At 39.0% G+C, this 12,391-nt stretch overlaps 1 protein-coding gene across 1 annotated transcript; it reads right to left on the bottom strand.

Annotated features, from left to right (window-relative positions):
* Positions 1 to 4,111: 4,111 nt before the first annotated feature.
* Positions 4,112 to 11,550, bottom strand: th2 (tyrosine hydroxylase 2). Its single transcript, XM_031313687.2, has 12 exons — positions 11,203 to 11,550; positions 10,053 to 10,227; positions 9,086 to 9,174; positions 8,924 to 8,991; positions 8,791 to 8,841; positions 8,557 to 8,702; positions 6,901 to 7,036; positions 6,742 to 6,811; positions 6,587 to 6,643; positions 6,020 to 6,115; positions 5,800 to 5,933; positions 4,112 to 4,488 (listed from the first exon to the last, which is right to left on the bottom strand). The coding sequence occupies exons 1-12, from the start codon at positions 11,431 to 11,433 to the stop codon at positions 4,323 to 4,325; spliced, it is 1,419 nt and encodes a 472-aa protein (XP_031169547.1). The 5' UTR covers positions 11,434 to 11,550; the 3' UTR covers positions 4,112 to 4,322.
* Positions 11,551 to 12,391: the final 841 nt, after the last annotated feature.

The raw sequence follows: 12,391 nt of genomic DNA, 5'->3' as shown, positions 1-12,391 counted from the left end.
AAGCATAACATGCTACTGCTCTCCTGCTCCACGCTTTTGTTTGAACAAGTCCAATGTGGTCTCCACTCTACGTTTGCTGTGCTTCAGGTGCAAGTGGTGCTGGAGCAGCTGCATATAACACGGGAGATGTCAACGTCAGATGCAAGAAGCTGCCATTTTCATTCGTGCACACTGAACATTTTCCAAGGAGTATAAAAGCTCCCTCAGAGGGCACTGGAATCGCTAACTGAGCCAACTTTCTCTGAAACATGAGTGATGAATCTCAGTGGCTTCACAAATCCCAGTGACTCAAGGACACCATCTAATGGCTGATGGGCAGAATGGCATCAATATTTAATTATTGTCTGTGAGCTGATTTCTACAACATATGATCCATCTTGGAGACCTTAAAAACTCACCTCTTTCCTGGAAGCATGTCCTCAGATGTCACTGCCCTGGGCCTCCGTGTTACCTTTGATGTAACCTGAATGAAGCTTTTGTTCCTCACAAACAGTTTTGATCTCTTGTGGTGTGTGTGAACTACTAATAAACTGTGAAAGGGAGATCAGACCGCCTTAAAATCCTCACCAACTTTCTCCAAATCTCCCCCCTCAGATAATTCTTCAGCGGCCCTGCCAACTTTAAGCCCGGGCTCAACAAAAAGGGAGCAAATAAAAATAATGAGGAGTATGATATGAAGGGAAACAAAGAAAGAGATTAGAGCTCTTTGAGGCTGGTGTTTGATTTAATCTCACTCCTGGTTTGTTGTGCAATGCTTTTCCCACAATGAAGTGATTATGTTGATCTTGATGAGCAGAAGAGAGTCAGCCGAAAGGTGCTCCGTCACTACTTTTGAGTAGTTTGTTGATCATCTAAACTTGAAGAGGATGAGGATTTTTTCGCCATCACTTTCTAATATGACAAAAGTTGTAACCAATGGCTTTGTTAATGGTTAATATATATGTACTAATTCTTTATAAGTAAGACAGAAGTCATTAAAAAGTAAAATGATTGCAAAGTGTTTAGTCTCCTCCAGTGTGACATCCTGGAAAAGTGCTGCAGAGCATCTGGACCAAAGCCCATTAAATTATTAACATTTACTTCTACATACTTGAAGGTTATTAATAAGAACCCTTTATTTTTGTTTCGTGACATTTATAATATAGATGACTTACTTTTGTTGTTGGCTCACTAGAAAGTGAGAAAGTCATGACCCGTTATTAATGACTTATTCATATTTATAACTGCAGACTTGGATGACTAATTAGAAAGTGAGAAACCCACAAGCATTCAATAATTGTGGGTCATTGAAGGAGTCATACTAATGAGCTGAAAAGCTAGCTCACAAGAGAAAGCAACTGTCATGCTGGAGGACAATAAAACAAAAAAACAAACCAGATGTTTTCATGACCTGGCAACCCACAAGTTATTTTTAAATGAGTAATCAGGATGTGTTTAGCCTAGCTTAGCATAAATACTGGAACAAGCTGGGGGAAACAGCTGGCCTTGCTTTGCACAAAGTGAGAAAACACACTAACCAATAACCTCTTACATACTTACTTATTCCTATGTGTCCAGTGTGGGACATAAGCCTCTATTATTCCTTATCCTTGGCCAAAAGTTGAGCCTCATCCCCCTACAGGAGCTACCTGGCTAGCACTTTAGTCCCAGGGCTGGGCCAGGTTATGTTGGTTTTCCAGGTGTTCTTTTCTCCTGGAGAAGTCCATCGCAGTCCAGCCTCTGGGACTCGCCTCTGCCTTGTGTGTGGTGATGTTCTTGCTTTTGTTTTTTTCTTAATACTAACAAGGTTGTAATCTAGCCAGAACCAGAAAATGCCACATTAGGCCTCAATCCTTTTCATATCGTCTTGGTGTCTTATTGTTATATAGATGCAGCTTTGTTTTTAGGCTGTAATGCTTGGACTTCCAGATGTTGCAGTGTTGGCAAAATACATCCAGGGACTTTCTCTAACCTTCCCCTGATCATTTTACCTTGCTGTCCACCTTGTATCGCAGTTCTTTAACCTGAAATTAAACAGAATTTTGCAAACTCCTCCTAAAACCACAAATTTCACAAAATTTCCATTTGTCTTTCTGTCTTTCTGTGTTCTTTAACTATAGAGGTTTGACGTGTTTATCGGTCAGCTTTAGAGGTGTTGGTCCAGCTCAGTACTTTTAAAAAGGTGCAACTGTCTGTCCCTTATAGGATTTTAACTGATCTATGAAGCATTGGTAAACAATTCAACTATTGACAAAGCTAGTAGTTCTTTATCTGACCTTAAATCACCCGATTCACTCATATTTAATTGAGTATCTTTCTTTTTGAGTTCTCAGGCCTGAGGACAAAGTGAACCTCATGACCCTGCTTCCACCCCGGAGCAGACAACCATGCCAGTGTAGGGATGGGATGGCCCTGACATCAATAAAGGAAACACTTATGGTTGGAGTCAGGATGATACAGCGTTTGGGATTTGCGGCGACTACTCGAGGCACAAGAATCTAGCTGGATCCCTTACAGGTCATCCTGTTGCCCCGGCAACTTGCTTTTGTTTAGCGCTCAGCAGATTCTGATCCTGGCGGTGGTATCGTGGGGGGATTTGTGGATTTAAGAGTGCTGGATGTCGAATGAGATAGAAGAAATTATAAAGTGTTTGACTTTTGCTTGGAGAGAGAGAGAGAGAAAGAGAGAGAGAGTGTGTGTGTCCGCCCGCCCGCACACACTTGTCAAGCAGGAGATTACTCTTTCCCTCCACTTGCTTAATCTCCCCTCTCTCTCTCTCTCTACACACACATTTTTTTCTACTCCACAAACACAGTGTTTCCTAGGGAGGCCGGAGCAGGGCTTGATTTACGGTACAGTGGAATTATGGGAAAGAGAAAGCTTCCCCAACACAAAGTGGCCAATGGGAGGGTTTGCCAGCCACCGTGTTGATGGTGCTGATGCGTTATGAGTCCTGCAGATGGAGATGATTTGTCTTTTCTGTTTTTTCAAGGGAAAAGTTTTGACGTGCGCAGCTCTGATATGCATTGTCGCCTGTGTGGAGATCTGAACGCTGGACGTCCGTCAAAAAACTCCGAAGGCCAAATTCTGCAGTTGCACAGAGAAAGAGAAATAAAGAGAGAAGAGCGTCTGTCAGCAGTGCAGCCCTGCGGACCGTGCTGTGGTTGACTGTGAGGTCCCGGTGACCTGGCCCTACTGATGTGCTGGGCCTCAGTGCTGGCTCTGGCCTTGACCAGCAGAGGGAACCTGATACTTAAATCATTCATAATTAGCTCCTTCCCTTTTGCTTAATAACACATGAAGATAAATGGGTTCCAAGAATTTTCCAAATGGAAATAGTTGGTTTGGAATTAAAAGCTAGAAAATGGCCTACAAGCTCTGTATTGTAGTGGTTCTCTCTCTCTCTCTCTCTCTCTCTCTCTCTCTCTCTCTGCTGGCAAACAGTGAACAACACTTCTCTCTTCAGCACCTTTTCTGTTTTCCATGGTGGAATGTAACTAAGTGCATTTACTCTAAGTACTGTACTTAAGTACAAATCCAATGTACTTGTAGTTTACATGAGTATTTCCATTTTATGCAACTTTCTAGATATTGTACTTTTTACTTTTATTTTAGTTTAATTACTTTTGAGATTATAATTTTGTATACCCTTCCTGTCCAGTGAAAACCATGTATCTCCAAATTTGTTGAGATGGAATTTGAATTTGAGAAAAGTCTCCTTCTTAAGCTAAATAAAGTCTTTAGAAAACCTCTTGGATCAGCTGGAAAATGCTTTGCTCACAACGCTGAAAACAGGGCTGTTTTTCTGACACCATGGAAAGTGGACTTTTTAGAGATACGTGGTTCTCACAGGACAGCAACGCTACAAACATACGATGATCTTATAGAATATGATGCATTGCTGTAGATTAAACTACCCAACAGTACATAAAGGAGTTCAAATGAGCACAACCTTAAACATCTACAGCAGTAAAATGCAACGTACACATTAATGCAGCAGATACAGTATATTTTCAAAAACATCAGATACAATAGGAAAACACTGACAGGGAACATTTATACTTGAAGTAAATATTGCTGATAATACTTACATACCTTTACTTAAGTAAGATTTTACTGCAGTAAAGTATCTTAATACTTTCCTGTTTCTCTGAAATGTTTTGAGACCTTTTCATGAAAATAAACATGTATTTCTTTTTACATAATAAATTATACACACAAACAGTTAGCCATGTGGAAACTCACAAACCTGACTACATTTTGATCCCCTTTGTGTTCATATTAGTAGATCTCTTATACAATGTTCATCCTTTTCTCTCTCTGCAGAAAATCTGTTCCCGGTCCTAAGATGAGCTGAATGTCTCCAAGGCGCTGTGAAGGGTCTTCAGTTCTTCTCTCATCTGGCTCAGAGCGTTTTGGATCTTGCCGGGCTGATCCAGAACCTCCACGCTGCAGGTAAAGGGGTCGTAGCGAACTGCAAAGGGGCGCTTGATGCTTGCAGAGTATCTCCTGTGGAAGGGAATGAATGCAGAGAATAAACGGATGCAGAGATACAGATGTGTGACAAGTATTAGGAAAACAACTCCCAAGTCTCTCATTAAAGGCACCCTATAAAACGTTGGACCACAAGTAGTCCTATGGAGCAATGTTTTTAGGAACAGGTCCCCGTTTCCCTCTGGACGCAATTAAATAGACTTCAAACCAATCAGAGCAAGGAAACGGCTTAGCTCTGAGCAACACACCCAAGCTGGGGCGGTGCTTGATCCGTTTGGAAGCAGGGAAAAAAATGGCTGCCTGGTCACAATATTTCTCAAATTACAGATAAACAGTGCCTTTAGGTGAGGTAACAAAATCTTTTGATTAGCACCGCCTAGTTTGACAGTTTGATCTGAGTTTGCTGAGCCTGGTGCGGTGCGATGGACGCAGTATGCCCGGTTACGTTAGGTAACTACGTTCGGGAAGCATAAAGCTCCTCTGTGAGTCGTCGCCTTAAACCCGCCCCATGCGAGATAAACGGTTGTGATTGGTCCACTCAGGGCCTGGCTGGCTGGAGATCTGTGAATGTGAGGGGGGCGGGGGGGTCAGGCGTATCTGCCAGAGCAAATGAAACATGAGCTTGCGGATTCGTCTGGATTCCAGGCTTTTGGAGAGAAAAACTGCATGTACACAGAAACTTTATTTACAAGAAAACTTCACATGATACTTCTTGATTTAATTTCCCCTCAATTTGCTGCCAACTATAGACTTTTTTATTCCATTGGGAAATTGCATTTTTATAGTAGCTAGGTCGCATAAATCATAAAACAAACAAGATAAGCTGTGTGAGAAACAAAATCCTAAAGAAGGCCGTTAGTAAACAATAAAGTAAAATGAACTCTAAGAATATAAACTGAACTAAAACTAGGACCATGCTCTTAAATCTACATATGTATTGAATGTATACTCTGCTAACTTTGTCATTGTAATATATAAAAGTATTCAGAAATTCCATGCTCAAGGAAGAATATTATATAAGTATTAAAGTGTTATAAAATATTTCTCTTTAAGATTAGACAACTAAAACAATTTACTGTAAATTCTGTTTAGCCTTAGGATGAAGTAATTAATTGAGGTTGTGGTCATGGTTTAATAAAAAACCTTGGACTTAGTAGAGATGTTGGTTCCCCAAATAGTTCCAAAATATGTGCAGTGTTTGATTTGAACAAGCAACATTACATTTAAAACGTAGTTTAAGAAACAGTTTTAATGTAATGTCAATGTCCGAATCCAGCTAAATGAACACAGTTTGCACCCAACAGCAATAAAGTAACAAGGGAATACCTCATCTTAGTTTTTGCATCCTCAAAGCTTTCAGACACAAAGTAAACAGGCTGGTATGTTTGGTCCTGGTACGACTGCACTGCTGTCTCCTCCGGGTTAAACGGCTTGTACTCCGGCTCATTAGACAGAGCGTACTAGAAGGGACAGGTCAAAGGTCAAAGACTATCAGCACACCACGCAAAAATGAATATGCAGCAAAATGACTTGTGTGTGAACTCACAACTAGCTCTCCGTAAGATGACAGGAGTCCGGCGCCGTAAGCTTTTACTGTTCCGTTCTGCTTGCAGAGGCCAAACTCCACAGTGAACCAATATAACTGTAAAGACAGAGCATAATAAAAAAAGGGTTAGGCAGATATAAAGAGCAGGATTAAACATAATGTGCAGTCATTTATTTAAGCCACTAGATGGCAGGAAAGATCCGTTAAGAGAGCCTGTGTTTCCCTCCGATATTAAAAGCTTCTCTTTCAATATTTGACATGACTGTGAATCAAAAACAGGTCCAAGCTTTTCACATATAAGGAAAAGCAAATACTCTAGGAGTCAAAAATCATAAATGTAAAATGGAAATGTATCACAAAACATGAAAAATATGTGAACTGTATGTTGTGTACAGTGTTTAAAAACAAAGAGGATGAAATGTACAGACTTTGTCAAATTGTGTAATTTTCCTATTCTCGTGATGAAGAACTGCCAATACAAAAGTATGCATGTCTGAATATATTAAAATTACACTTCAGGTAGCATTAAAATCTAATTTCAGGTTTAAAATCGTAATAAAAACCTACTGTTGACAGTTTCTGGATGTCTTCATCTGAAGCTCCGAGCGAGGCAAGTCCAATCTCCTGAAATAGTTCAAATGGATTTGAATTAAAGCTGGTAATACCAGATTGCACTCTGATTATGTCAAATCAAAGAACAGAGTGCAGCACAGTGCAGTTACCTGTGAAAACTGGGCAAATTCTTTATCTGCCAGCATGGGAATATGGCCGAGTAGTTCATGGCAGCAGTCCCTGTCATGGCAGATGGAACCGAGTCAATGAAAGGTAAAGCAGCTGAGTACATGAATAAATAAGTTGGGTCCCAGAAAACCATGACTCACGGCTCAGGGGAGTGCATGGGCGCTGAGGAGTGACGGATGTACTGTGTGCACTGAAACACCCGGAAGGCCAAACTGGTCAGGAAGTCTCTGGCTGACAGCAGGCCGGCTACTGGACGCAGCTGGAAACCAGTTTTCTCTGAAAGGAGCAGAAACGCTGTCAAACACACTGGGATGGAGCTCCGAGGAAGTAGAGCCAACAGATGCATGAAGATATGACCTCAATGTCAAATTCATTTTTGGCATTGTTGGTCCACATTTGTTAATCTTTTTTTTTTTTTTTTTTTTTGCAAAAACAATGGGAAGTAATTTCATACATAAATCTCATTCCTCTTATTTCAAGTATTTCAAGTCCTTCACAAAAGGACACAACATTAATGTAAAATTCATTAAGTCAAATTCTCTATGAGATTGTGATGTCTTTACTCTTCTAATAAATGCTGTCCATAACAAAGTAGCTTGAGAGTTCACTCCACCAGTGGACTATTGCTGGGGGTTTGGAAGCCTTCCATTTTAAAGCTAACCATTTCCTAGCTGCCATCAAAACAAGATCGATGTACATACTTCTACGTTCATACATAATTTTTTTTTTTTTTTTAAATGTCCCTCCATCGCTATCTCTCTGTCTCAGTTTGTACAGTAGCATGATTCCCACAGAAGCTCATTGTTATTTAGCCATATTTAAGTAAGGTTACACATGACTATAAGGACAGGTAGCAATGTAATATCTGCATTGCTTGAGTAGTTATTTTGCAGTATCTCAAACACACATTCTAATAACATCTAGTCTGGTGTTTTTTGTCTTATGAGCAGCACAGGATACAATTTAGGATTTTGACTTTATGGATTTTGTTACTTGTTTGGGCCCAGAAGTCTTCACTCGCAAACACAAATAGACAGTGAAGATGAATAAATGTTTTCTTTCCACACTCTGTCTGAAAGAAGACATGTTATGGAAGCAAAATTTACCAGTGCATGGAAAAACTATGCTTTTGCCTGTAGTGTCTGGCCTTATAAAATACATCTAAATGAATAACTGACACACTGAAACTTTGAAACAGCACTTTTGAGTCAGTACCGGAGATATTGATCACTGTTTTTATTTTGAGTCCAGCTTTTGGTGTAAAAAGCTGTGGTGTAGTCTACGTGATACGCAGGTATACGCAGTATACCCACTAAGAAAGCTGCAGGACTTTCATATACCCACTTAAAAATGCCCAATAATCTTTTTTAGGATCACAAAACCCTTTAAACTTTGATTTTCTTTTTTCTCTCTATTTGAGGCTTCTTTTGATTCCAGGTTTTCTTTCGGCATCATCTTTTAAGGACGTCAGACACTTGTAATTTATTATCTCCAACTTTTATTATAAAATAAATCTCCTTTGACCCATATTTAATATATATATGTCTTTTTAAGCATTCTTCATTTTTTCAAAACTTTTTTTTTCTCTGTTTTTTAGTGTCGGAAACGTTTCTTGATTTTACCTTTTCACTGTTATGTTTATACTGTTATGTAAAAGATCAAAATCTCTCATAATTCTACTTTTGCAGGAGCTTTTTAGAGCAGAAACATTCATTTCTTCTACTTTTTCAGTCTGTATGTTTTCAGTCTTATCTTTTGAAGACCATCGTCATTCTAAATGTTGCTATCTTTGGCACCTTTCAGGAAGGCAGAAACCTCTCTGAGCTGAGGGATGCGGTCCTCTCCGTAGCCACACTCTTTCTCTAGCTGCTGCAGCCCGTCCATGAACTGCCTGCAGGCCAGACCGGGGTAAATACTCCGCAGCTGCCGGTAAACCTCCCTCCTTTTAACACAACAACACATTGTACTTTACTCATCTTCCACCGTGCGTCTGCATTTATAACATGCAGGACTGTGCAGCCCATTCTCACCATGTGAATACTTCCTCTGCTGTGTACTCCACAATGGGCAACGGGTCCCCCCTGTGACAAAGAAAATGAATTTATGAGAGAATATTTGAGTGATACATAGTGCTCAATGAAGATAAATAAACATCTGACTCACTGTTTGTAAGCGGAGGCTAGCTCACATATGAAAGCCCGTCTTTTTCTGTATTCTGAATCGCTGTATCCCTGCGGAAGAAAGATGTTAAATTAGTACAAATAAGCTGAGTGTTTTCCTGATAAATATGATTTAAAGATTTGCAGCAGATATGTAAACGCTCACTGGATGGACCTGGTCCATGTCCGGATCAAATTTGGTTATTAACATGTTGCATCTGTTGAGATCTTTTATCTGTTGGGGAAACCATGGAACTGTGGGAGGAAAAATAATGAATTAGTGCTTTTGTAATTGACCTTATTATCATGGGTAAGCTCAGTTGGTAGAGCAGGCGCACATATATAGAGGTGTATGCCTCGACACAAAAGGTCCAGGGTTCGGTCCTATCAGTTAAAGGTGGAAATGCCCCCCCCAAAAAAAGTAGCATTACCTAATTTAATAAGTAAGCCTGTAACATTGCATATCGTGCCCTAATATGGGCGTACCTCACTAGTAGGGGTGTAAGAAAAAATCGATACACTTGAGTATCACGATATTTTATTTAGCAATACTATATTGATTTTCAAAAACGCAATATCGATTTATTTATTTTTTAAATTATTTTATTATTATTATTTTTATTTTTTTTATAGTTTACGTGCAAAAATATTCATGTAAGACAGTGGTTCACGTTTATGTTGTGTTTAAACCCCCTACCGCTAGATGGCTATGCTGAGACACACCACCAGTGTCCTCGCCTAACAGTGCCTAGCAGTGCCTGACTTTTTGCTAGAAGCTAACAATGTAGCTATGGCTGAACTTTGGCCTACTTTAACATATAAAAATTTGCTCACTAAGAACCTGTGAACCACAATCCCAAACTGGCAGTTTGATTTTCTGTGCACTAAATTGTTTACCTAAAGTAAACTTCTTTGACTTTTATGCACATCATGTCTTTTTTTAAATATTAGTTTTTCTAAAATTATACTTTAAAAAAATCCCAATATATCGCCTTACGCATAGTATCGAAATATATTGCAATATATTGAATCGTGACCCATGTATCGTGATACGTATCGTATCGCCAGATTCTTGCCAATACACAGCCCTACTCACTAGTCTAATTAAAAAGCATTAGGGGAATAATAAAAACCTTTTTCCTCTGGTATGGAGCGAACGTCGTCCATCACTCTCTTCAGTGAGTTGATGAAAGCGTCCAGGTCAGAGCTGTGAACTTCACACTTCATGAACAGCTCCAGGTCTGTCGTGCTGTTCTTAGGCTTCCTCGCCGGTCGGCTTTCGATGTGCAGAAGTTTCGCTTCAAACGTCTGTAAAGGGATACAAAAACAAAGAGCAAAAGATGTCAAAAATTCTACACAAAAAGGCCGATAATCAAGGCCTTGGCACTGAGGAGAAGCTCAATGGCCTTTTAGTTTAGTTATTGTCATTATGCTGACAATGTACGCATTTTGCATTCATTTATTGAAATCCAAGCTACAATTTCCACTCGGGCCTTCATTTAATAATAGTTGACTGAGTAATATCTTGGATACTTGGATTTGTTGGAAGTTAAAGGCTCAGGTGATGCATTTTAGGGATTTTATTTTGCCCATTCTTTAAGACGAAATCTATAACCCAAATCCAAAATGCAAGATTGGAGCCTCAAATTCATGGAAATGTCTTAGAAGGATCAAATCTGTTCATTATTAATTCATATTAATGAATGAATGTTATTCATGTTTTGGTTGCTGTTTAAGAATTGTTCACATCAGTAATCTGCAGTACATCATGGTATAGTTTTCAATTATTATTAGTATCATTGTGAATGTGAATAAAACTCATATTTATATGGTCAAAATGATGGATTAGAGCTGATTTTTTAAATTTTTTTATTTAATGTTACAAATATGACTCCTATTTGCAGTGGTGAAAAGTAACTAAGTACATGTACTCTAGTACTTTACTTAAGCACAACTTTGAGGTACTTGTACTCTACTCAAGTACTCCCATTTTAATGTTACTTTCTACTCCTACTCCACTATATTTCAGAAGAAATATTGTAGTCTAGCTGTTGGAACCCCCCATCCCCTCTGTAAATTATGGGCTAATAATATAATTTAGCTGACAATATGCCTGAAAGTTCATTTACTTTTTAAAACTTTAAGTAGGCTACATCTTTCTACTAGTAGTAATAGCTTCTTCTGGACTTTACCTTGATTTGGATCTTAAATGCAATATTTTTACAGTGTTGTATCATTAGGCTATGCTTTCACACAAGTCAAATATCTGAATTTGAGGCTTACCTCAAATATTTTCCCAGTTTTGAAGAATCCGGCGTTTTTCTCATTGCTGAGAGAGAACAGGACGTTCAGAGTCACCCTGCCGTCCTTCTCGTCGAACACGAAGCTGTCTCCGTACCGGGAGGGCCCCGGGGAGCCCGCCGAGCCGCTGCTGCGCTCCCTGCGGGCATCCTCGATCAGACTCTGCTTCCTCCCGCTGAACCCAGCCGTCTGCACCCCGTTCTCCGTCTTCATCTACGGGCCGTGTGGTCTCTGCTAGGGGCTTCACAGAGGGACCGGAGCCAGCTGGATGTGTGCCATCGTCACCTCGCGGACACGTTTAAATACCCTGTCATCTGAGGGCTTTATGGAGATCAGTTGCGAAGGTGTTTTTTTTTTTTTTTTATGAATCACAGATGCATTCAAGCAAAACAGGTCATTATGGGTTACATAAATGTTCCATATTCTATTTTTAGTAAATAAAATCCAGTTTATTCAGATTTGTGGTGGTTAAAAGGGTAGTGCATATTAGAGAATTCATAATAGCCTATATATTATTCATTTCTAAATCAATATCTCAAAATCGTTTAACACAATGACTTGCAGCCTAAAAACTTATTATATTTCGGTTACACTTTATTTTAACCTCCATAAGCAGCGTGAAACACATTTAATAAATGGTCTACTATAATGAACATTTTAAGTGTTTATTAATGTATTTGGCCACAACTATAACTCCGCCACCTTAACTGAATGCTGGTATATAAACAGGCTCATGAATGGCAATATAATATAACACATGTTGTAATAATATAAGACTCTTCTGTTTATTAATGTGCAGGATTTGTCAACAGTTATATCTTCTCCGATGAAGACATATTTTATGTTTTTACAACTGTGTTTTTATCATTTCTTATCTGTCTATACAGCAGCAAGTCATGGTTGCCCACAGGATGAGTTAGTAGATTTCTTCATTTTTGGACTTTTTGTAGTATTGTTATCTTTATCTGGCTTATATAAATGTGTGTTGTCCTGTAAGCCCACACAAGCTGGATACATGTTGTAGACACCATGATGAAAACATCGTATAATATTTTATTTATATATATATATATATATATATATATATATATATATATATATATATATACATATAATGTATGTAAGAAGTAATTATCAATGAAGGAAAAAAATGAATAACAGAGAGAGAAGA

This window comes from Sander lucioperca, chromosome 20 (genome assembly GCF_008315115.2).
Source record: "Sander lucioperca isolate FBNREF2018 chromosome 20, SLUC_FBN_1.2, whole genome shotgun sequence".
Taxonomy (NCBI): Eukaryota; Metazoa; Chordata; class Actinopteri; order Perciformes; family Percidae; genus Sander; species Sander lucioperca.
Note: the sequence above shows the minus strand (reverse complement) of the source record. Positions and strands in the feature narration are given on the sequence as shown.